Source organism: Balaenoptera physalus, assembly GCF_965194825.1.
Source record: "Balaenoptera physalus genome assembly, chromosome: 5".
NCBI classification, from domain to species: Eukaryota; Metazoa; Chordata; class Mammalia; order Artiodactyla; family Balaenopteridae; genus Balaenoptera; species Balaenoptera physalus.
The window spans coordinates 5,507,534-5,535,503 of NC_138884.1; the positions used below are offsets into that span (position 1 = coordinate 5,507,534).

Here is a 27,970-nt window from a genome sequence, read left to right on the forward strand (position 1 = left end):
ATTACTTGGTGATTTTCAAATACCAACCAGTTAATTTAATGATTTTTTTTTCTCTTTCTTTTACACACAGCTCCAAAACTTTCCCTTCTGTTTTTTGCCTCTTAGTCTTTTTTCTTTGAATTATTTTTAATGAATAACCTGTCATACAATTTTCTTAACCAAATCATCTTTACAACTTTGCTCTATAAAGTATACTCAATTTTGAGAAGTCTTTAAGCATTTTAAACATATATAATTGATTCCAAAGTATCTTAACATAAATATAATTTTCAATTCTTATGCTAATTTTTGTTGTTAACATATATGCAAACTTTATTAATCAACTTTGGTTTTTCTATAAAATAAAAATAATTATCATTATGTAAATAATTAAATTGTTTTTGATACATGGTGACAGTGAAGTGCTGTTCCTAGTCTAAAATAACCTTGGAAGCGTCATTGTGGAATTAATATCTTAAACTAGAATCAATAGGAACTGATAGCAAATGTTATCAAACATTTCCAGCTCTGCATTTTGGAACTATAACTCCCTTAGCTTTTACATTCGTTTCAATACAGCCACACACTTAAATTATCTCCATTATATCACTTCTCTTAAGAAACAGTCTGTACTTTGAGATCAAGCAAACACACCATATTGGGTAAAGAAACAGGAAAAAGAACAAAGAGGAATTAGAGAATGAATCTTATACTCACGGAATGTTCTATAAAATTCTTCAAGAGCCAGGTGCTTGTCTGAGTTAAAATCATCGTATTTCAGTAGATCATACAAAGTACAATCAGAAAGGTCCTTGCCAAGTTCTTCCTGTTTTATCACCTGACAAGAAAATTAAATTCATGCAATTATACCTGTCTTAACGTTTCTATAATATAATTAATTATATGTAAATCACTCAATAGGTAATTTAAGTCTGTAGTTGGGCAAAGAACTGAACCTATGAGAAACCTGGATTTTCAGTTATTGGGCATTTATTTTCAACTGTTTCAAAGATATAGTTATAAATTTGACTTAGTTGCTTTGACGTTAAGATACGTACTTAGAATTTAGCCTAAATTTTCTAATACAAAAATCTTCCAGTAGGACCCAGAAAATCTGAACACTAAAAGGACATTTTTGTATTTCAGTCATTTCCTTTGCTCCACTTATATTGACTCAAGGAAATACCTGCACATGAAAATTTCCTCCAATGTCTCAGTGACCCATGTCAAAATAGAACAGCTGTTCTCCAACAAAAATAGTGAGGAAATTTGGTCCAACTTTCATCTTCCTATTATTTGTAAAAAATGAAGTTAGTATTTTTTTTCTCTACTGCCTAAACTCCTCCCCAGCTGGAAATGAAGGCATTTGGTATTCTGAATTAACTCCCTGGGTCACAAAGGAGCTATTCCACAAATGACTGTTTCCAGGAGCCAGATAGAATTAATGCACCGATTGATGATGGAAACCTACCCAAGCATGGGTGAGGAAAATCACCAGACTGCTTTTCTACTCTGTGCTCTGTTCCATGGACTGGGGCAGTAGCTTTTTTATACTCTGTTTTTTACCAGATATAGCCTGTCTGGTAAAAGAGGTCTCCAAGATTTTTCAAACATTCCTTTTCATTCTGGGTAGCTGCATAGCTGTGTCCACGGTCTTTCATATTTGTCCACAGAGGGAGTGGTTCATATTGCTTGGAGCTTTGCTTCCCCGTGTTTTTTCTTTTTTTTTTTTTTTTTTAAAGTTGGTGCAATCAGGAAACACAGACTCTGAAGTCAGCCAGCTCTGGGTTCAGACCATGCCAAGGCCACTTAATAGTTCTACAATATCTGACAAGTCACTCAACCTTTTCTCAATTAGAAATTAAAGATAGTAACCTCTATCTCTCCTGGTTGTTGTGCAGACTTTTAAAAACATGTATATGCTTATACACACACATATCGTCAAGTGCAAGACATACAGTATACATTCAGACCTAATCAAAGTTAAAAATAATGAGTTTTATTTAATGTGCTTCTCACTATAATAATTCACTGCAGATTTCCACACCAGTTTGTGCACATTATAGTTGTATATTCATGATGCTTTCTTATTTCTTTTGGTAGAGCGGGATGATTCAAGCTTTGTCACAGCAATGGCAGATTGGTGATAGGAATTTCTGAAGAGCTACTTTTAACCTTTTATGGAACATCCCTAAGTTAGAAGTTGTTATGCCTGCGCTTGGATGAGCTGCAGAGACAGCGCTGAGGATGGATCTTAGCCGATGGGTCACTAGAAGCTCCAGCCCCCCCTGTAGCCACCCGAGTGGTGACATGCAAGGACAGCACCTGCACTGCTAAATACGACTTTTACACATCATGTGTTCTCTCTTCTTGTTTACTGGATTCAAATTTCATTGGCTAAGCTGGCATTTGCTGCCTTAGAAGGGGGGAAAAGTGAATGATTTATCTGCTTTCCATATAAATAGATATTGTTGATAGTGAGGATTAAAGCCCTAGGCTTTAGCACGGTCCAGCTGGAAGGATTAACAAATCTATCTAATGGCTGAAGCTCTCTCTCCTATAAGCCTAATGGGAAAACAAGTACTGCTTTTCTGTTTAGAAAGCAACGGAGCTCTCAGCCACTCTCCATCTGTTATTTGTTAGATAATGGGAAGTGACTTTTCTGGGTAGCGGAGGAGCGGCGTGTTTGATCTCACCTCACTATACTCTTCCTAAAGACCTGCAGTGCCAGCATTGCGGTAATTTTTAGGATGCAGTGACACCAGGATTTGGTCAGATATTTTAGTACTATTTTTAGTGACCTTTAGTCACATACCTGTTTGTGAAACGATGGAACAGAAAGTTGGAGGAGAATCTTTCATCATTGTAGTGTATGTCTCATATTTATTTCTGTTCTGTTTCACTCAAGTTAAATCATGTATAGACCAAGAGAACAGACTCCGACTTTTTTCCTTGAAACTGGCTTCGGCATAAGACTAGCTTGCTTTTGATTTGATCTTGATCTTGATTTGATCATGATTATAAAACTCAAGCTGGATATGCTGTTTTAATGAATGTGCTTTAGAAAAGTGCATGGTCCTGGCTAGTGAGCTTTTTATAAAAATCCTTGTTCACTGACACTTGGTCATTCCCATGCACAGGGGAGAGGTGATTCACTCCCTCATTCTTCCATTTTTTAAATACACGTTTTCCTCATTTAGTCCATTTTTGGTCAATGAAATAGCCTACTTAAGAAATGCTTCCTAGTAACTTTTTCTCTCCTTTGTTTCCTGATGGGAGCATTGGCACGCTCTGGGGTGTTCCAAATGAGGAAGATACTTTCCTGTAGACCTTTTAACCAGCCTGGGAAAATTGCTTCAGATATTCAGAGTTCTGATAGCCTTAACGAGCTGAATGTGTGACTGGGGGAAAGAAAGTATAAAACAAAATAGAAGTAGTAATACATTAAGCACTCTGGTGCTGGGGCTCCAAACTTGTAGGACATTTATTTCATTTACCGTCTGGCTCTGGTTCCAAAGACTTTCCACTGTAGCTTCCTCAAAATGCATGTGTTACATCTGAACTAGAGATTCTTGACAAGGCCAGACTCACTGAATATACTGTCACTGAAGTATCTCCTGTTGAAACTTTAGTCTAGGAGGCCAGTCATAATTTCATTTGCGAAGTACTTTTTTAATTCAGGTAAGTACATTGTTTTTTTAGATATAATGCTATTGCACACTGAATAAAATATTGTGTAGTGTAAAAATAACTTTTATATGCACTAGGAAACAAAAAAAATTATGTGACTTGCTTTATTGCGATATTGTGGTAGTCTGGAACCAAACTGCAATATCTCTGAGACATGCTTGTACCCTACACAGAATCTCAGATGACGATAACTTATCTAAAGATAAATAAAACTGGAAATAGAAATAGAAAGTGCCAGAGGTAGATGTAAAGGATTGTCTCCCTGTTAAGAGATGTATGGTTATTAGATTTCTGGGGATAAGGCATGACTTGGACATCCAAGGTTATTATATTAACTCTCATAAAAATGATAAGGTACGTGTAGTTGATTTTGATGTCTCAAGTCAGGTCATGGTGATGAGACCATCTGTGTAGGGGGTAGGAAGACAGAGGAGTCTAATCTTCCAGTTTTGTGTCTTTTTCTTTCCTCTCCTTGGTGGAGTAGGAGAAAAGATGAACTCATGAAATATACCACTCATATTGCCAACTACTAATTGGCACTTGCCATCTGCCTCTACAAAGATTAAGTCATGAGCTGCAGCAGCTGCTGACCTTCAACACCCCCTGAAAGGAGCACAGGGTAGAGATCAGAAATGAGGCCCTCTGTGCTCTGCGAAAAACTGGCAGAACGGGTCTTCAAATAGTTAGATATTTTCAGGTGTAGATTTCATGAGCCCAATTCTTGCATCTCCTCATATCTAGAAAAACACTAAAATCCTTCATGGTGACGTCTGCTCCTTGTGACGAGTAACCTTCACGAGACTAGCAGAAACCTTCTGCAAAAAATATGTGCTTGATTGCATGTACTCCCTCTTCACCAAAATCACATGTATACTGACCTTCCCCCCAAAATCTTTGGAGAAGTTTCTCAGAGCTATCTGAAATGCTGTCTCCTGGGCTATAGTCCTCATTTTGCCCCAAATAAAACTTAACTCACAGCTCTCACATTGTGCATTTTTTTTTTCAGTTAATAATATGTTCAAGTAATCTGCGCTCTTCCTCATCCTTTGCAAACTATTTTTCTCAAACTAATCATGCTCATGTCAGAATCACAATGGTCTTAGTAGAGTTAGAGCTCAGTGATCCTCTATTTTAAAGAAAGTCCATCACGTTTGTGAGGTTAAGCAGGGGCAGATATATTCAGTCCTTTACTTGACAAATGTGTAGATTACATTCCAAGGCTCAGAAAATAAATATACTCCTGTGGTAACCATACACATCTCCAGGCACTGGCTTTTAAGTTTCTCCCACATCAATACAGGTTGGCTCTTCTATTACTTGGTCCTCCAGACTACTTCTTATCCACTTTCTTCCTTTCTCCCTCTCTCCCTTCCTCCATCCCTCTTTCTTTCCTTTCTTTACAACCACCATGTGCCAAGAATAGTTCTAGGGGCTGGAGATTAAGTAGTAAGTAAGAATGACTCCCTTATGGAGTTAATATTCTAGAAAGGGTGAGTGGGAACATGTAATCAATTGAAAAAACAAGATAATTATGGATGGTCAACAGCGCTTAAAAATAAACAATGTGAAAGGACAGAGGGTAAATAATTAATATCACAAATTATAATGGTTTAATCATATATAACTGATGCTACCCTGCAGTATGTATTAAAAGAAAAGAATTGCATACAATAATCACATCTTCTAAGTTCTCTTTTAGGTTTTGTAACACGCTTAACACGTTAGAAGACATTTAAAAAATCATTCGGGCCAACATTAATTTTGAAAGACTAGCTGAAGAGATAAAATTATTAAACCATTGGTGGGATGAAAACTATTTTAGTTTTAAGGCATTCTATATGGTTCACAGGGATTCTCTGAACATGAATGCCAACACTTTTAATGTACTTTGACATTCTAAAGGAAAGATGCTACAAACAATATATTTAAATTTTTTTAAAAACTTAATTTTAATTTTCAAGTTGTCTTATGATACTATGAACAGAGTTAAAGCAAAAAAAAAAAAAAAAAAGGAATATTTGAAACTACTTACTAAGGTTTCCAGCTACAATTGAAATGACTGTTTCTTAATTGGAACCCTGAACTACACCTAACCCAACAATACAGGCCTTACCTTTCTGTTTTAAGTGCTAATTGTTGCTGTTATTATTGTGAAATCCTTAGCCCTTGAAAGGAAATTCCCAGTTCTACTAGGATCTACCTACTGGCATTGCCAATGCCATTTTAACACCTGGTTTCTGCTGCCGTATTTTGTATACCTGACAGGTTTATGGGGTTTGTAAATGTTGAATAGGATTAATCACTATGGCACTCCCAGACAGTCCTCACTTATCTCCTTCTCTACCTAAACAAATGCTTATTTATTTGCATTTAGTTTGTTTCCACTAAAATAGCATTTTATCTATGGGGTAAAACAATTCTTACCAATCTCATTATAAATAAATATGTTGACTAGCTACAAGAACCCTTTTAAAAATCTTTAAAATTGTAATAGGCTTAACAACTCAAAATAAAGACTAACTGTCCATTCCCTATGTAACAGTTCTAATAAATTTTAAAGAAAATGGATATGTACTTTTGTGTCTGCAAAGACATCAGCACCATGCCTATCCTGTTAGCTTAAAAATATCTAACGCTATTTATTCTTGCTTTTTTATTTAATTTTGTAAATGAATTCACATATGGTAGTCATTGAGCAAATGGCTCTTTAAGTCAAATATATGTAACATAATAATCTAAATCCTGAGAACAAGTAGTTCTTTTTATTATTTTAATAAACAGTTGTCATGTGTGCACATTAAGGAAATATTTCATTCTAATATGTATTCCTAATGTGAATCAGCTTATTAAGATGACAGAATCTAAATGAAGAAAAAAGCTAAATCAGTATACTCAATACAGCTGCTAATTTAAACTCAGACTCACAAGGGAATGACTTTGCTTACTTAAACTCCATGGGCGGTTATTTTATGAAATGGGGAGAAGGCTGAGGAACACATTTGCCAAGCCATTAGCACCATTTCAATTCAAGAACTCTATGTTGGCTGCTCTTAAATTAAACAAGGAGAATGTTAGGCTGAGGTTGGCTCTAATGCTTTGGCAAATACAATACAACCAACCCTTAAACCTGTAAATGCCTGAAGGTTATGAAATCAAAACCTAAGGACAACCAATCACAAACAACTAGGCTTTAATCTGTAACCAATTAGTACTTTCCTTACTTTGCTTTCACCTTCTCTCTATAAAAGTTTTCCCTAGCTCCCCTCCGCAGAATGCTTCTAACCACTTCTGGTATGGCGCTGCCAGATTTGAATGGATTTTTGCTCAGATAAACTCAACATTTTAATATGCTTCAGTTTATCTTTTAACATTGCTAATAAACCCAAGGGCGCCATTCTGCTGAGTGAAGTCTGCATATGTATCCCCTCATTTTACTCTGAGGAGCAAATAGATGGAACCATGATGCAAGAAGTAGTTGTCCTTTCTCTAAGGGACAATTTATACAAATTCCCTTGTGCTTCAAAGCCTGGTTTACCTCTGTGACCCTATAAAATCCAAGTCTTCCCATATTGCTGTGCACATTTCCCAATCTGACCTAATCTCATTTCCTTTCCAACTCAAACCCATCATAGTATCCTCTGTAAATCCTGCTCTCTGATCAGAAAATTCTCTTTTGGCTTCTATTTCTTATGAAAACATGTTCTTCACCATACTGACTTTAAGAAAATCTGGCTACCCCTTAAGAAAACCATTTGTCCAATAATTTTAACAATTGGAGACTAATTTTTTTCTCATGTCTATTCTACCTCAATGGAAGGAAGATGGTCAAAAATTAAATGCTTCTCTATTGGCACTTCTGGATTTCTTCCTCCTGCCAAATGAATTTTCTTTCATCAGGTAGATAGATAGATAGATAGATAGATAAATAGATAGATAGATAGACAGACAGACAGATAGATAATAGATAGATACATAGATAGATAAATAGATAGAAACATAGATAGATAAATAGATAGATAGATAGATAGATGATAGATAGATAGATAGATAAATAGATAGATAAATAGATAGATAGATAGACAGATATATGATAGATAGATAGATAAATAGATAGATAGACAGATAGATACATAAATAGATAGATAGATAGACAGATAGATAGATGATAAATAGATAGATAAATAGATAGATAGATAGCTGATAGATAGATAGATAGATAAATAGATAGATAGATAAATAGATAGATAGATAGATGATAGATAGATAGATAAATAGATAGATAGATAGATAAATAGATAGATAGACAGACAGATAGATGATAGATAGATAGATAAATAAATAGATAGATGATAGATAGATAGATAAATAGATAGATAGATAAATAGATAGACAGATAGATGATAGATAGATAAATAGATGGATAGATAGATAAATAGATAGATAGATAGACAGATAGATGATAGATAGATAGATAGATAAATAGATAAATAGATAGATAGATGATAGATAGATAGATAAATAGATAGATAGATAGATAGATGATAGATAGATAGATAGATAGATAGATAGATAGATAGATAGAGAGATAGATAGATGATAAATAGAAGCTACTCTTTTGAATGTCAAGTCAGTTACATAATTCTTTCCTATTCTTTCCCCATAATTCACCAATGATTTACCCCTCAATTCACAATCTTTCTGTCTACCTTAACTCTTTATCAATATCCCCAGAAACTTCAAAATGCATATGAATAAACCACCAGGAAGAGTTCTATGCTTCTTTTCATAGCAAACGATCATTAACCTTCTCTCTTCCAATGACGTTTTCCTACATGCCAGCCTGCCAAAAGGAACGTGATCATACCATAGGTCACTTCATCCTGAAATCCTTATTTCAAGCATTACAGGTCTGTTTTGGAATAACATATGTTCTTAAAACCATAAATGTGTTACTGTGTAGCTGAGTGCCTGACCACACTAGTCACATACACAGTACTTAGGGGAGAAACCCTGTTCGTTATTACGTTTCAAATAAAGACTATACTTTACATTTGTTAAGGCTTTTTCAGTGAGCTATTATCCTATGAGACATACATTTGAATATTAAGCAAATTTGGAGTATATTGCTACAAGGACAATTTTCACTGAAGCAAGCATTAGTAAAGCTCAGATTTCACCATAGACCCAAAGAGAGCCCTGAATTCTTACTGTTGGAGAAGGCAATTTAAGAGAAGCAGGAGAGAGATACAGATAATAGAGATGAACCTCAGACACTTGTTTAGATTTGGGGAATGGAACTAAGAGACAACACCAAACAAGCAAGGTTTCAAACCATCAGCCTGGTCTTTGGGAAGAGCCAGAACATTTGATTTTGCCTTTAGTGCACAGAACTGCTTACTGGCTGAGACCACTCAGTTCTACCACCTCATTCTGAATAGGATCCAGGCAGTATAGCACAGATTTAAGAAAAGATACAGGGCTGCCTAGACCAAAGTAAATTAAGTGTCCATTTACCCATTGTCAATAAAGAGAGAATAGACATTTTAAAACAAAAATGCTCAACAAATATGTTAAATGTGATTGAACTATTACCTTTGTCATATAGTAATTAAGACACGTATATGGGAGAGGAGAGAGTGATCATCTCTTCTGTTCCTGTAAAAAAACTCCCACACTCTCCCCTGTCATCCAACCCCATGTCCCTCGGGAAGGCAAAAATCCTCACCAAGGGTGAAAATGGGCATCATACACACTTGAGGAAAGAGAGAGATGTGGGATTTCACTTGGCTCTGAGGGTATAAAAAGTAAGGTAGAAGACAGAGGATAAGAATTTCTACTTGTCTCAGGGACTGAAGACTTATTTGCCAAAGGAAAGACTGTGACAGATATTGCTTTTTTCTTTTTTTTAACATCTTTATTGGAGTACAATTGCTTTACAATGGTGTGTTAGTTTCTGCTGTATAACAAAGTGAATCAGCTATACGTATACATATGTCCCCATATCTCCTCCCTCTTGCAGATATCGGTTTTTGATGTTGGTGTTATTATATTCTATAACTTGCCATTAGTTTTTAAGAAAGGCACATAGATGTTGGCAACTATTGAAAGTGATGTATTTGGTTATACACATTTAGGGGGAGAATATAAATAAAACAGAACTATATTGTTTTGAGTGATAAGGAATTTGGAGCCCCAGGGAAAATTAAGGAGTTGAAACTGAGAGATAGACTTGGGTCCTGCGTCTGTGGTACAGAAAATGCAAGGCATGGTCTGGACAGAGCACAAGGAAAGGAAAAGTGTACAAAGTGCTTCATCTAAACTGGATTTCAATGTGTAATTTGTATAATATGTGATATAATCCCATCCCCTACCACCCTATACATCTTCAGTCATTCAACCAAGTACATATTGCTTTTTGCAAATGGACTGTGTGTGTGTATGTGTGTGTGTGTGTGTGTCTGTGTAGCTCAAAGAGAAATGCAAAGGTAATGACAGACATCTGGATTATAGAAACGTAATAGTATTATTACAATTACTACTACTATTATCATTACTAATTTACTGTACTATACTAACTGAGGACCTATATATTTTTAAAATATTTAAATTGTAAAATATAGTCAATTAAAGCATATTGTTTCTTTCATAACACATCTATGTCTGTCTTAATCAAGATATTGCTTTCAATTATTTCTTATAACTTGTTTTATGGGCAAGAAAAAACTGCGCAAAACTAGGTATTTTACAGTTTGGCAGGTAAGGATATTTTAGTATAATATATATCAGCATCTTAAAAACAAAATATATATGATATTTATTTTAAGTTTACTTCAATTTAACATCATATCTGTAAAGACAGGGGCACTATATACTCTGGAGAAAAATGCCCAACATCACAGTGGTTGTAGAATGATGCCATGTACTTGTCTCTAGCCTAGAACTCAGGATTTAACAAAATTCATACTAGCTACGTGAAATAAGCAGATGAGTACTTCAAATGATATGAGCAAAATAAATAAATGAATAAATAAATAAAACATGCTACCATTTATTTTTCCTTATTTCTTGGAATAACCAAACTATTTTTCTTCTTTTGTAAGAAACATTTTTTCATTGTGAAAATTGGTATTAAAATGTTTGCATATTTAATAATGTGTACATAGATTTCTGGGTTATAATGGCCGATTTGTTCTCACGTATCAGCCAATTGTAATCATTAAAAAATGCAAAGGATTAACTGTATGGAAATATTGATCAGTTGCTCATCCACTAACTCAAGCATGTGTGCCCTCTTTATATTTCCATTATCCTCCATGGTATGCACAGGAAACTTAGATTGGAAATTTTAATTAGAGCTAACAATTACATCATGTTTCCTATGTGCTAGTTATGTTTCTAAGAAGTCTACATTTTCAAAATAATATGAATATCACATCCAGTTTACATACTAGGTGTTATTATCATTGCCGATATGTAGAAAGGGAAGTTGGGACACAGAGAGTTTGGGTCATTTGCTAAAGGTTGCACAGGAATTAAGTAGTAGATATGAGTCCAGGTTCTATAATCAAAGTTCTTAAACTGTGATACTATGGATCTTAACCCCTTTAACTATTGCTTTTTATTATCTCTTTCTTCTCTCAACTACCTCTAGTTTCTAATTTACTTGAAAATCTGCAAGAGAAGCTTTAGAATATATATTCATTATGTGAAGTATGAACAGAACACGGGCAGCCAGCTTTTATGCTGAATTTATAAAACCTCAAAGCCAAATTATGTTCGTTAATTTTTACTTGTCATTGGCAGTATCTTGGAATTACAGAGTACATTTCTGCTAATAATAGCTTGTAAATTATTAGCAGACACCATTAAGATCCTTTCCCCTTTTACTCTTTTAATTTATTTTGAAACTTGATATTAAATGATGATATTATATGTTTCCAAGTTGATTTTTAACGTCATATACATTATTGACTTTAATATTATAATACTTGGAATACAAGTTCTTTAAAAGCACCTGTAACCTAAAAAGACACAAATCAAAAACAATATTTATGTTCATAAGAGCTAGAAATGTATTATATCTTTTCCATGACATCAGTTACAACCTTCTGGTTTTTTCACAGCTGATTGCTGACAGATGAGATGCTAACATTTCCATTCTATAAAGCTGAAAGAAGGACTGGGGCATGTCTTCAGAGGTTAGCAAATATTACCTCCCCAGATCCTTCCTTGCCTGTACCTTGTGGATGGTCAACATATAAATAGGATTCTGAAGAGCCTTTCTGCTCTCACATGATAACTTTCAGATGAATTGGAAGGGCACTTTTCAGATGTAAAAGCAAATCCAAATCAAAGGTAACAGGAAAAACAAAACTAAACTCTGTAGCAGATGACTTTATTATGGGTTGTGCTCTGTCCTCTCCAAAGATATGTTAAAGTCTTAACCCTGAGGACTTCGGAATGTAAACTTTTTTGGAAATAGGATCATTGAAGATGTAATTAGATACTGTAAGATGCGGTCCTGCTAGAATAGGGTGGACCCTCAGTCCAATATGACTGGTATCCTTTGAAGAAGGGACAAAATGATGTGAAAACAAATACACGGAGAGAAGCTATTTGACTGCAGAGGGAGGGACTGGAGTGATGCACCTACAAGCCAAGGAATGCCTGGCGCTACCGGAAGCTGAAAGAGGCAAGAAAAGACTCTCCCCCGCAAGACGCTTCAGATAGAGCATAGTCCTGCCAACACCTCCATCTCAGACGCTGAGCCTCCAGAACTGACAGAGAGGTTGTCTGAGTCACCCAGTTTGTGGTACTTTGTTACGGCCACCCTAGGAAACTAATATAAACTTGGATGTAGCAGAAACTTGAAACAATTATAGGTGAGTGCTGTTAATGCCATTTTCCAGTGATGAGCAATTTTCTCTTTGGACTCAGAAGTGGGTCCTAGGTTTGGTCAGATCATGTGTCGTACCCAGCCAGTGGTTAAAGTAGTGTAGACATGTTAATGAAAACTAAAAACTATTATAAAATAAAAAAGTAAGAAACAAAACCAAAAACACAGTATATTTGAATATGTAAGACATGAATAGATCCAAGTGACGTGCCTTAATTATAAATTCATTTTAACTTAATTATGTCATTTCTTTAGTAGAAATGTAAAATTCTAAAGAGTTTCATTCTTGAAAAATAAATTATGACATGTATGACAACATGAATATCTTAATTAAAAGTTTTCTAACTTTACCTTAAAATTCCAGAGTTTCATTCCTTGAATCCCAGGGCCTGGGACTTAGTAACTACTCATTAAATGTAAGCTGAGTTAAAGAAGATAATGAAAACGGTGTGTTTTTTAATTACCTAAAATGACAAGTCAATTTGCTCACAAGGTCACTTTGATATGAAGTTTCTAAACTACGTTACACTATCTCAAAACTTGAAATACTTGCATAATAAGACCGATATTCCACATTGCTGAATTTTTTAAGTAAGCCATAAAATTAAATATGAAACGTGAATGGCATGATGTTGTGGAAATAGACAATTGAATTTTTTTTTTGAAAACTATATTTCCTGTTAAGCACAGCAGCAAAATCCACCTTAAGATCCACTATAGGAATTAACATGGACTCAGCAGCACTCCTCAGGGCTATCAGCAATTTCCTAGTCGCCCTGGAGTGGCTTCTTCTCTCCTTTGCTCCCTAAAAACCTATATATATTTGTGGAGAAATCTTATGTCCATCATTTTATATTTCCATCACTATCCGCAACTAATTTAGGTTCTTAAATCTGGGTATTTCAATTTCCTTCAGCAGTCTGTCTCAGCAACAGACACATTAAAATATTTCTATTTTTCCAAAATGGCTCACATAAAGACCTTCTGTTTATTAAAATATTCTCTTCTCTTTAATAACAATTTGTCTATATGTATCATTTTGGTGGCAATTTTCAAAGAAATGAAATTTAATAATGTTGACATAGTATTAAAATCAGATTTAATATACCTGATCTTTGATAATTAAAAAAGTACTGGAGTAGGTCAATAATTGAATACCTTCTTAAATCACTTATTTACAGTATGTTATAGATGTACTCAATTGCTGTTCAGTAATGCCCTTGAATACCAGATAAACAAGCTTCCATTGACTGATAGAAAATTAAACATTACAAAAGTTCCAGAATATATCTGGAGATATTTTATAAATTCTATAAGAGAGAACTGGCAATTCCTTTAGGTATTTAAGGTATAGAAACCTGTCAAAAGTAGGTATCTCTTTTAAATTGTACAACATCATATAAATGTTACTTAAAATTAATACTGCTGTTAGAGTAGTCAAATTTTTCTCTTAAAAATATTTTATGTCTATAGTCAAATTATATGCATAAAAATATTTTTTTATATAGCATAAATTCACACAAATGTAAATATATTGCATATGCTATACTTAAATGAGCTTGTTAATTTAGTCATTAATCCTACCTGAGTTAGTTCATTGATATCTACAAGTCCATTACTGTCGGCATCAAAATATTTAAACATTTGATCCACCAGCAACTTCTTCCAAAATACGTCATCACCGTTAGGGTTTTCATTGTCTTGTGTAACATATTTTTGATTTTGTAAAGCTAAAAGCATGCTTTTCATCTTGCTGTATTCAGTGGCCTCGCAGTTATCTCCTGTAACAGAAGAACTAAGTTATTTTCAAAACAATATTATTAGAAAGGAATCATTTATTTTATTAATGTTTTAAGCTGATATCTAGTAGATAACATACTTTGTACATAATATTTATGTTTCTAATTGCATACTTTACTACTTGTACAAGGAAAAAAGAATGGGCTATTTACATGAGAGGATAGAAAATTTTCATTAGTATCAAATCCAATAACGACACAAATACTGTGTGTTTTCTTGATGACAGTCATTGATTCTATGAATGCACATAGAAAAACATGATAGCTTCAATTGGCTCCAATGTTTAAATACACTACCTTAGTTTAACTCCTCACTATACATGTCTGTAGTGATAATTTCACAGGTTTTGAACATGAGGTTCAGGGAGATGAAATGGCTCACCCAAACAAAGGGTTAGATTGTGCTGGATTTTGTGCTTAAACTGATATATGTCTGGCTCCAAAAGAGCATAGCAAGTTTTTAATTGGAAATATATACATTTTTTACATTTGGATTTGTTTTGAAGAAGTTTGTGTGTGTGTGTGTATTTACACTTTTTCTTGATTCTATTTTTAATGATGCTAAGCTCATATTTGTTTTCTTCCAAAAGTTTATTTATTTACTTATTTTTCTGATATTCATCTATTTCTCCATTTAGAGTCTTGGTGTATAATATGAAATATGTTTCCATTTTGTATCTTGAAGTCTTAACCTGTCAATTTCATTTCCACAGCTAAAGTATGAGCTTACTGAAGAAACAATGCATTACAGATTTTCAGTATCTCCCATAAAATAACCAGCAGAATACTGGGAACTTCGCAGTTAATGGAAATAGTTGCTTGGCTTAATATCTTCAAAAATAACTGCAATTGCTCTAATATCTTGACATCATTATTTTACAAAGGATTTTTCTTACAATAGTCTCCATGCTGATGTCTTTATAACACATTGAAATGAAATGTGCTTACTATTGATAGTAAATGTGATTTAAAATGTATACAGAAAATACAATGTGTAATGTAATTTATAAATGAAAAAGTAGGCATTATATTAGCTGAGAATTTTCACAATATATTTTTTAGGAAAAAACCTAACTTTATAGTTGTGGTTCATTTTGACAATTAAGCTGTGACAGAATCTACAATATTTCTAAAGATTTTAAAATATATGTTTGAGAAGCATGGGGTTGAGGTCTCATTCCTTTTCCAGACAAGATGGAAAACAATCTCTTCCAGAGAGATGAGAGACTATCTTGTTTTTCAAAGACAGTGAAATGGCTTCTGTTTTTCAGCAATTTTAGTGTTTAGCAATCCTGTCAAAAACTTCTTTTTTTACAAGATGTAAACTTTGTACCACAAATTAAGTGAATTTTGCACTATTCTGTTCTCAGTAAAGAATAATAAGAAGAATATGTTTTCGTAATAGAACAGAAATCACTGACAAAAGAGAAAAGTAATCAAGTCCAGAGGGATAGGTAACAATTTTGGTGTCTGTGAAAGATGCATAAGCGGAGCCTTCAAATACGTGTGTGTGTGTGCGTGCAGCAGGAAGAGGGAGAAAACCATTCCCACAGCCCTCCCTGGGATTTCTGTATTTGACCTTGAACCTGCCTGTCCTTTCATTTGACTGATGGGAAGGAGGATGGAGTCTGGGGGAGGTGACCTGTGACCATCCATGATGAGCAGGTGAGAACATGGGAAATAGAATTTAAGTGCTGAACACCTTTTAACTAATATTTGAAATTTGACGTGAGGAGATACAATTTTAGGTTGTTACACTCTATTTTTGATCAAATCAAGTAATACAATCATCATCATGCTCTCTCTATAGATACTTTTTCCCAAATTGTAAATTCCCTGGCAAGTCCAGCTATTGAGGTAGTTGCTGGCAATCCAAAGAAAACAAAAATAAAAGCATTGCAGTTAAGGCATTCACATTCTATGGAAATGTGCAATAAACAGTCCTAAAATTTTGTAAAACTTTGTAGAATTTAGATATTTTAAATAATCACTGTTACAGATCTTTTTTAGCAATAAATAGATACATCTATTATTAATATATAGATTACATGTAATGCAGGTTTTCTATGTGCCAGGAACTTTTTATGTATTAAATCACTTAACTCTCACGACAGTCCAACAAGAAAGACCTTATAATTACCACTATTTTACAGACGAAGAACTAAGACAGAGAGAGATTAAATAACTTGTTCAAAATTACAGAGCTAGAAAGGAGCACAGTGATTTTTACACCCAGGCAATATCTCTTTTAGCCTTTATTCTCTCCTTTTCTCATCTTCACAACTGAGTTTAAAATCAACTTATACATGGATTCAGTAAATTTGTCCAAGGATGATTTGAAAAGTGAAAAACAAATATAATAATAAACTCCAGGCAATATCATTGCTTAAATTGCAGGTAGAGAAAAAAGAACTTGCAAAGGGAGAGAGAGAAAAAGAAAAGGAGTATCTGAGAAATAGCAAGAAAACTATAAGTACCAAAGAGGAAGATAATGGGAAGAACTTTTCAAGAAAGAGGGTGTGATGAAATGTTAAATGTTCCAGAGTAAAAATAAGATAAGAAATGAAACATGCTCATTAGATTCCTTAAGTTGGAGGTAATTGATGACAATAAAGGGAAATTTTAGTGAATAAATGGAAAAGTCCTATTACAATGGGTTAAAATGAGTAAAAACAAAATGACGATTTGGAAATATTAAATGTTTACCACCCTTTTAATAAGTATCAATATAAAAAAATAGAATTAATGAAAAAGAATAGATATTTAGAAATAAACATCAAAGTATATTAAGAAATCATGGCCTCATCCAAGAATAATTTCAAGAAGGAAGTTAAGAAATTTTAGTTTGTTGATTTGTTTGCTTTGGTAGGATTCCTTTCTCAATACTTAATCAACCGATGGTGTTAGGAAAAGAAACCTGACACGAGCTGGCGTTAGGCAGCGAAAGGAAAGAAAACTTCTCCTGGACTCACTTGGTGCTCTTGGGGACCAGTAAGAGATCACCTCTGCTGTGCCTGTTCTGGACACTGAGGACAAGACGAATGAGGTCGTCACCTGATGGTACCTATACCATCCTCCTGCCCATGAATGCAGATTCCAGGGCTGTACTGACTCTGGACTCAGAGTGATTCTAGGGCAGTTAAAATCCACCTAGTCTTGTGGGGCCTGGAAGAAGGCAGAATCTCTGACTTTCTTTTTTTTTTCTTTTTTTCTCATTTAAGTAATAGATTCATAATTTTATTCAAACTAAACTATTTTGTGAAACAAAAAACATGCCTGATAATGCCACATGGCCAAACTATGCATGATATTCCTGTATTCTTATTATGTGTACAAGTTCTCACTTGCTTTGATTTTTTAAATTGATTTTTTTGGAGTATAGTTGATCTACAATGTTGTGTTAGTTTCTGCTGTACAGCAAAGTGAATCAGTCATACATATATACATATCCACTCTTTTTTAGATTCTGTTCCCATATAGGTCATTACTTAGTATTGAGTAGAGTTCCCCATATTGTACAGCAGGTTATTGTTGGTTATTTTATATATAACAGTGTGTATATGTCAATCCCTATCTCCCAATTTATCCCTCCCCCCTCCCCCGCTTTCTCCCTTGGTAACCATAAGTTTGTTTTCTACATCTGTGACTCTGTTTCTGTTTTGTAAATAGGTTCATGTGTACCCTTTTCTTAGATTCCACATGTAAGTGATATCCTGTGATATTTGTCTTTCTCATTCTGACTCTCTGACTTTCAAATGGTCACACCTGTGTATTGGCAAGGCTTCTCCAAGACTCTACTGAACTGAGGATAATTACGTTTTATATATCTGATAGTACCACCATCAGTTTTGAGTACATGATAAGTGCTCAAAATTATAGATTCTATCAGTTATGCTTAACACTACTTTTTCAAAGCCTATAATTTGTTATCTCTTTGAAATTACACTTTTATCCTTCCCTTCCATCCATCATTGAGAAGTACCAATTCCTTTCAACATAAAAATAATCAAATCTAAGTATATAAGAACATTACTTGTCTCTTTTTAGCATTTATATTTCAAATTTGATTAATTTGATCCTAATATAAGCTGAAATCTTAGAAATTAAAAGGATACAAATTAAATGTTTTGATTTTAGCATCAATTATTTTCATGTATTAGAATGCATACTGGAATTGTTTTTTCCTCAAACTATTAAACAATTGCTAAAAGAAAACTTTTACATCTTTTTAATATGTAAACATTTTTTAAAATGTAAATATTTTCTAAAATGTGTTTTAGAAAAATACTTTGCATTTATAACATAAGGAATGTATGAAAACTTTAGTGTGTTGATTTAATATGCATCTATGAATAAATTCAACATGGAAAACTATTATATTTAAATTCATTTGTAAATTGTTAAACTGTGTGTTTGAAGGAATTAAAATTATCTTGGTTAAAAGTAGTCTGAACAAAATTAAAATAAACTTTAACTGGAGTATCTACTAAAACATGGAAAATCTAATGGTGTAAATTGTTTTATATTACATAAACTTTACTTAAAAGTTCTTATTAAAACGTTTACAGTTACACATAAGATTAATGTAAAACTGTTATGTTTCAGCTACTATTCTAATTCTGGAAATTTACTAAACAAGCACACCTACACATACCACTTCACAACTTTGTACATTTAAAGAGCCATGATTTCCTCATGGAGAGGGAATTTTTTTTGTTTTAAACAGTAGACTTACTTTTCAGAGCAGTTTTATTTTCACAGAAAAATTGAACAGAAAATACAGATTTTCCATGTACCCTTTGCCCCCCCCCATATGCACAAACTCCCCCACTATCAACATCCCCACAAAAATTGATGAACTTACAGTGATGTCATTATCACAAAACCCCTATATTAGAGTTCATTAGTACATAGGGTTCTTGGTGTTATATACTCCATGGGTTTTAACAAATGTATAGTGACATGTGTGCACCTGTATCTACAGTTTCACTGCCCTAAAGATCCTCTGTGCTCTCTGCCTATTCATCTCTCCATCCTCCTTAACCCCTGACAAACACTGACCTTTTTTACTGTCTCCATAGTTTTGCCTTTTCCAGACTGTCATAGATTTGGAATTGTATACAATATGTAGACTTCTCAGATCGGCTTCTGAGAAGTCAATGCATTTAAGATTCCTTTGTGTCATGGCTTGTTTGCTCATTTCTTTTTATCACTGAATAACATTCCACTGTCTGCATGGACCACAGTTTATTTATCCCCTTACCTACTGAAGGACATCTTTATTGCTTCCAAGTTTTGGCAATTTTGAGTAAAGCTGCTGTAAGCATCCATGTTTAGGTATCTGTGTGGACTTAAATTTTCAAATCTTTATCCTAAGGAGCATAATTACTGGATTGTATGTAAGATTATGTTTAGTTGTGTACAAAATCACCAAACTGCCTTCCAAAATGGCTGTACCAGTTTGCATTCTCATCGGCAATGGATGAGAGTTCCTGTTGCTCCAAACCCTCACCAGCATTTGGTGTTGTTAGTGTTTTGGACTCACCATTACAATAGGTGTGTAGTGGCATCGCGTTGTCTTACAGGGAATTTTTTAAATGAATGAGGGACTATATTTTACAAGAGACAATGGTTCCATAACCTTTCCCCCACTCTCTGCACACGCACAATGTGATATGGCTTAATTTAACATCTCCTTAAACGTTGTTGACTAGTTAAATGAAAATGATTAAAAACACAATGAATTCAATTGACATGCTTACTGATTAATGTTGGGAATTAGTCTTATTGGAAATAAAAGGAAAGTACTGTGAGTTAAATATTAATTCTCCAAACACTTTGTTCCTTATGATGTAACTTTTTTCAATTATATGCCACATGGTCATTGACAACTGCCTACATCTATACAAGCAGTATTAAAAAGGGGTTTGACTTTCTAGCTTGGCAAATGTGATATTATAATTTCAATAAAGGTGTTCTAGTAACCAGGTCACTTTGCTCTCTTTACCCTGAAAGAACATTAATTAAAATGCTTTTGAGGGACAAGATTAGGCATCCCATGCTCTGTTTTCAATTATATTCTTCAAAGGTGACACACTTTGGAGCAAGTAGGCAGCTTAGCTCTTACTATCCCCATCCTCTCTCATCACCCTCACAAACAGAATCACATATTATAAAGTAAAGATGCAGAGAATGCTGGCAGAAAACACAACAAAATAAAACAGAGCACAGTACAATGATGATGTTTATCTAGAATGCTTGGGAACCTTAGTGAAAAATGTATATTTATCTTACCTGAAATAAATACAACTTGTAATATAATTATCACAATTGCTCAAGTGTGTGATTTTAACGTTTAGTAAATTAACAGTCTTTTAAGTCATTATCTTTATAGTTAAAACCAAGAAAATATAGTATGCTTCATATGAAAAGGCATACCTCCTATAGAATATGTGATAAGTAGCTAATGATATCAAACAGTTTATGAAATAAGTTTTTCCTAATTAATTATTGTTTGTTTTCTGGCAACCTTTCTACAAATATTTTGTACACAATATGAAGGGCTTTCATCTCTTCACATTTTTGCAATTGCTGTTAAAGTATGAGTGCATATTGCCTTAAAAACTATACTACACAGTTCTTACAGTTCTCATTGTGGTAGTCTGTGTTTTATAGAGGTTTTTAATTTTGATTTATATTATCTGGATTTATAATATTTCAAGGAGTAAAGATATATAAAAGATATTCTTGAATTTTTAAAAAAAATTGATGAAAGTAATTTAAAAAAGTAATCAGGTTATGAAAAAGTGTCTATCCCTGAATCAAGTAGAGTCAAAACTAAGACTCATGTACCTCCATTAAGAGCAGGACTCTTAGTACTTCTGAACGCTAAATAATCTTGTCCAATAATTTCATCACAGTACTCAAATATGTGGTTTTCAATGAAAATTGTATTGCTTGCATTGATCTTACAGAAGATATGCTATTCATATCCGTGAAGCCATAGGCATATAATGATTTTAATCCAATATATACACAGCAATTATTGTGTGCTGGCACTGTTCTAAGTATTTTACAGACAGCTCATTTAATCTTTAAAATGATCCTGTGAAGTAAGTACAATTACTATACCATCTCCATGAAACATAATAAGCCCAATAACAGGATTGACATTTGACTTTACATGAAAGATTAAGAAAATTCTGACCCAATAATTGTAAGCGCATCATACTAGTTAACTCAGACATTTCTCATGAGGTACACAGGACTCACAAGTTGCACCTATTTGTCTCTTGAGAAGATAGAGAAGCTTTAATTATTCTTTCTTTTATGTTACTCTACAAATTTGTGTGAAATTCTGTCAAGAATTTACAGTTTTCTGAGGACTGCCTGCATACATATATTCATGTATATGAATATACATATTCAATAATAAATCATGTGTCTTTTCTCTGCTACATTGAGAGAGAGAGAGAGGTCTTTTGGTTGGTAGGATTTTTAATTTCCCCAACAATCATTAGGAATGCTGCATAATATTGACAGAAATGACTCTCCAAGCCTGTCTAAACAACATAACTTCAAAAATGTGAATCAAATGGAGATATTAACAGGCAAACTTGATAAACCACAATGATAGAGAAACACTGTAATACTTCTAGATGGGAAATGTAGATCAAGCAGCCATTAAGCATAGTGCCTTGGTGTGGAGCAAACCCAGAAATATACTCTTACAGGAATATAGTACTCTTCTATAAGCATCAGGTTTAATGCTAAATTTATATACAGTAGAAGGTTGAGGTTGAGTTACTTTCTTCCTGAAATTTATAGTTTGGTGTTAAGTTTCCCAGTTATGAGCATAAGCATATGTCTTTTTCTGGTCACTGAATATCTTATTCAGTCAAGAGTTCATATATGTCTTGTCTTAGACTATCTCAGTTACTCTTTGTCTTATTTATCACAGAAAAATACAAAAATGATAGTAAACAACAGGATTTCTTCTATGGTTTCTACTTTATATATTTTCTATATAGCCTATTCATTATTTTCCATCAAGCAAACAAAAGAGATAATAGTCATGAATGGGCATCAACCCCCAGCTATGTCTTTATCCTATTAAATTTAACATAAAGAAATATTCTTTCCAAAGTACATCTAATTCTAAGCAACAGTAAATATTCAAATACCATTATACACTAAACATCACAACAGTAACACTTATAGTATTGCTGTTCTTTTGTTTTATGATAAATACTTTCATACAGGCTCAACGTTGAAGTGGGTTAGTATATGTCACAATTTATAGCTTGGATTTGGGAAGAGATCTTTTGTATGTATTGTATGCGTGTGGGGCAATATTACTTTATTGGATTTTTTATCTTGATACAATGATATGTGCAAATAATTTATTTGAATAAATATAAACTGTAAAAAACCATGTCCCTGGGGTAGTCTCTATGTGTTGTCATTATTTCTTTTAAGAACAGCTGACCTTCAGGAGACATTGTCCAATGAGAATCTTTTGATATTTCACATTTCAATTGGTCATAGCATGGATGCTAGCACTAATTGCCTCCTCTTTGACTCCAAACCAACCAAATAAACACAAATGATTCTACCAATTTGTGTCTCTGTAGAAAAGGATCACCCAATGCTCCCAAGAGTCCTGGTAGCAGCAGTTAAATAGTTCAGTCATGGACAGAAGACTTCTTCAACTGGACTGCCATTCTCTATTACATAATGATTCTTTGGAATATTTCCAAAGTGGACCCCTATTTTTGTCTGAAATTGCAATAACATAAAATACTATATATTAAGAACATTTGGTCATATATTGCCTACATGCAACATCTATTGTTTTGTTTTCTGGAAGACTATAAATGTTATCTGTTCAATTCCTCAGTGTTACATATATCATAGAAATATGATACTATTTGCCATTTTATTTTAATTTACACACAGTCACACACAATAAGTAACAAATATTTATTTAGTCCTACACTTTCTTATGGGTATGCACCATGTTTAACAATAGCTTATCATGACCTTGACCAAAGATTTATAAGAGATAGCAAAGGCTGAGGACAAATGATATAAGGGATGTGAATAGGAGGACATGGGGTAATTAATACTGGAAAGTTTCTACATTAAGTATAAACTGTGTGTGTCTTCCGTAGAAATTGGGCTTATGAGACAGTGAGTAAATAAATATAGGGGAAATGATAAATTAATCTTTTTTTAAAAATAGAACAATTTTATTCTTTCGTTATAGTTCTTTGGAGATATTTTCAACAAAACATAGTAAATATTCCACATATTAGAGAAAACAAACATTTCCTGATGTTAATAATAGAAAAAAATTTGAAAACAAGTTTTTCACCAACAAAAACTGAAAAACAGTCATATTTTTGACAGAAAATAGGTCAGATTTGATTCATGGGCAGTTGATGACTTCCTAGTTAGGTCAATGGCAAATGTTTTCCATAAATTTATAGCTTAATTTTGTTCATCTAAGGTAAAAATTATATTGAGAGTACATGATATGATAAAAGCATTTAATCCAAAATATGGTAGTGGCAAAGGTGTACTGAAATTAATAACAGTTCCCAATGCTTTTGAACATGTATAATAAATAAGGTACCACTAGTAACAACTATAATTAATAGCCATTTAATCAGTCTTGATAAAATATATTTTGAAAGTCTCCCAGAAATTGAGAAAATGAATAGTCCTAGAGACTGAATAACAGATACTTTGGTAAGTTCAGTGTTTTCCCCAGCCCTCTAAATTATTGGCTTTCAAAAAGAAAAAAAAAAAAAAAAAAAAAGAAGAACTGAAGCAGAACCTAATCAAATTGTCAGCTAATTACCAATTTAAAAATAATTTATAACACTGTATCACTGTGTGATTTTTTAGCCCATAAACTGGAAGGAGTTCAAAGATCGATTGACCTGTTATGTCAGAGTCCAGTCAAAAAGCAAAACCAAACTAGATATTTCAAACAGGAGACAAGGGGCTTCCCTGCTGGCGCAGTGGTTGAGAATCTGCCTGCCAATGCAGGGGACACGGGTTCGAGCCCTGGTCTGGGAAGATCCCACATGCCGCGGAGCAACTAGGCCCGTGAGCCACAACTACTGAGCCTGCGCGTCTGGAGCCTGTGCTCCGCAACAAGAGAGGCCGTGATAGTGAGAGGCCCGCGCACCGCGATGAAGAGTGGCCCCCGCTTGCCACAACTAGAGAAAGCCCTCACACAGAAACAAAGACCCAACACAGCCAAAAATAAATAAATAAATAAAAAATAAGTAAAAATTAAAAAAAAAAAGAAAGTAAAATCAATCCCCCAAAAATAAAAAACAAAACAAAACAAAGCAAAACAGGAGACAATATAGGGAACTGGTTTCCCTGTTGTTAAAGCATTAGGTGAAAAATAAAAAACAAAAAAATCTTGAAGTAACTCAGAGACAACTGCAGGAAGTAGCTACACCCTCAAGAGTTGGGGGAGCTTTTAAATGAGATGAATTTGAGGTAATTGTGAGATGTTGGTAGAGGCCTCAGTGAGGGAAAAGAAAACATAGTCAGTTAAGAAGCTCTGTAGTCTAAGAAGAAAGGAACGGTTTGATGAATTGGCTTTGTGTCATTGGTGAATGCATGGAAGCTGAAGTCTGATTGTTAAGGGAGGGCATGTGTAAATGCGAAGTAAAGATGTTCCTGGTCAAAACATGACTGTGAGCATTTTTTAGGAGTACTAAGACACTGCTGACTTAAAAAGAGACCACAAAAACGTTGTCTAGTTTGGTGGAAGAAGGAATGAAGATAGATTTATGACACATCTTCATATGCTAAGGCCCATTCCTTGAAAAGGGAAAAATATCAGCTAACTGTAATTGAAAGTAGGGGTCTGGCTGCTCACTGCTCAAAAGCAATTAAAAAGGCAAGGTTGGTGAAAAGGAAAGTGTGCTTTATTTTGGAGGCAAGCAATGCAGTGGGGAGGACTCCTGTCCAAAGGCCAACTCACCCCCAATGACAGCCAGTGGGTGAGAGACTTTATAGATGGAGGGAGGGGGCTACATGCAGAAAGAGCACAGTCAGCTCTGACGGTCACCTTGAAACTGGTCATGCAGTGGTCTGACCAGTGTCATCTTGTCATCTTGATGGTTTTAAGTACAGTTAGTCTTTAGTTCCAGGGTCAGTTTGTTACCATTTCTTTGAGGCCAGTTCTTGGAATTGTGGCAGCTTATGTCATGGCTACCGCCTGGTCATCATGTAGTTAATTTTTTTTACCTGGTGGGGGTTTCAGTATCTATAACACAGCTCACAGGATATGGCTCAGAATATTATCTGTAGCCCCCTTGAGGAGGAACTAAAAGTCCTTGACTTTGCTTAACGACTGAACTATTATTATTATTTGGTCTCGTTTGACTGTTTTCCTTTGTTCTGCTTTTTCTCACTTCTCTTATTAAACTTATTCTTTGGCTAAAAGATTTCTACAGACAAAAGGCAGGCTGAGGACATGGGGGACAAGGACCATAGGTCCTGCTCCATTTCATAACTGCTGCAAATTAGACAGAAGAATATGAGGACAAGGGAAGTTGCCTTTCTCTGAAATGCAAAAGTTTTCTGTGAAATCCAGCTGACATCTTGATTTTTACCATATGCATGGATATGTGTGTGTGTGTATAAATAAAACAAAATCTGTGGTTATATTAATATGAATAAGAACAGTGGTGTAGAGATATATTCCTCTGACATAGTATTGATTTATGTTCACAAAAAGGCTATGGGTTGTTTTACCAAAGTCCAAGATAATGTTACATAACGAAAAGTTGCTTTTTCATCGAATTGACTTTTATTAAGTGAATTTTGCTACAACCTAAAGGCATATGAGTTTTGAATACGTTTACATAAAAAATTCATTAAAATGTGTGAAATTTCTAAAGTCAATAGAGAGATGTAAAATTCCCAATTTTCACCTTATGAATAAATAGCAGAAGAGAATAACTTAAGTATTTGTCCTTTCCATGAATTTTTCCAGATGAAAATGAATAACAAACCCCTTGTATTTAAAGTCATTCATTTTTACAAGTGAGTTGTGGAATTACTTAATAAACACATTTTACAACGATGTCTGGCTTTCTAGTTTCTGGGGATAGAAGAAAACCAAGATTTTGCCTTTACATACACTCCAAAATTCATATTTATTTAATTCCTTGGTTGAGTTACCTGTTATGAACAATGGACATAAAAAACATCTTCTCTTTGAAGATAACATACATTAATGTTCATATGCCTATATTTGTATGTTTGTGTATATAATACAAAATATAAAATGGTTTAGTGTTTTATAATATAAAAATATAAAATGGTTTAGTGATATTGTATTCTCTCCAATTAAATTTATTTCTTCTTGGCTTCATAATTAAAATAATGACCATAGCTTATGTAATTTGTGTCTAAAGATTTTCACTTGTGATTTGAACGTCATTTAGGCCACATACTGATTTCTAGTATAGCTTGGTAAATAAGTTTGGAATAAACAAAGACATTATTAGGTGTTCCCAATGGAAAGTTACTCATTATTTATAGCATGACTTTCTGGGTAATATGACTTTAGCCTTTCATTGCCTTTGAAATATTTTACTACCTGGTAAATTGCAGATAACTGATACCAATGGTAAATAATTCTTGCCTATGGACTTGTAAATGAATTTTGTCTGGAAAAGATTCAATTGATTTCTATTCCCTTTTTTGTGGAAAAAGCCAGGTTTACGTCTATTTGTAATTTCATTTCCACAATTGTTTACACCACATAAATGTATGGCTCTTTGACTTCTTTGAACTGAATATAAATCTGCCTAGTTCCCTCTTAAATAATGAGTTAATTAAATATTTAACATGTTAAATTTATATTTGTAAGAAATTCATGATTTTACCTTGAAAAAGTATCCTTTAACACTCTAGATATCTGATTCATTTTTCTTAGAAGAAGAAAAAAAGGATTAATACAAACTCAAAGTTCTTGTAATTGTTTAAGATATAAGTGATTATATATCACTTATATAATCCATAAATGACTATATATAGGCAAATTTAAATATAATTCCTGCAATATAAACAAAGAATGTAACAAGGAAAGATATTGTAAATAGAAAACTTATAGAACACCTTTCAGTTTTAATTTTTTGATTCTTTATTACTACACAAAATAAGCTTTAAAAAAATAGAACTCACTAACTGAATTAACTCTTGACCTTTCTAAAGTAAACCTCCTATACTTATTCTACCAGTTTACTCTAAATAAATAGTGCTTTTATTGTTTTTAATCATTAAAACATCCTTTCAAGGAGAAAATAGTATAATTTTTTATTTTGGTATACTGAAATAATGCAAAAATATCATGATCTATTATTTCCTAAAGACACGAAATTTTGATTGGTTAGATTCAAAAGAATTTCCAATTACTATGCACTTCTAACAAGGTCCTTCAGACTTTACTGCACCTTCTAGTGAATTAAGAAAAGCACTCAGTTAGGTGGCCAAAACTCTGGATACCAAACTTAGCAAGCAAATCCTGCCTTTGTGGAAAGAGGAAAAAGCTGGTGAATACAACACT

General features: G+C 33.7%; 1 protein-coding gene across 8 annotated transcripts in view; it reads right to left on the reverse strand.

The window, feature by feature from the left end:
• FSTL5 (follistatin like 5) overlaps positions 1–27,970 on the reverse strand; it is a 765,145-nt gene that overhangs the window by 356,016 nt on the left and 381,159 nt on the right. For all 8 annotated transcript variants that reach the window (XM_082461701.1, XM_082461708.1, XM_082461706.1 and 5 more), the window contains 2 exons: positions 14,150–14,346; positions 697–817 (listed from right to left, as the gene is read on the reverse strand). In XM_082461701.1, the coding sequence (XP_082317827.1) occupies positions 697–817; positions 14,150–14,346 (318 nt within the window). The remainder of the gene's footprint in view (positions 1–696; positions 818–14,149; positions 14,347–27,970) is intronic.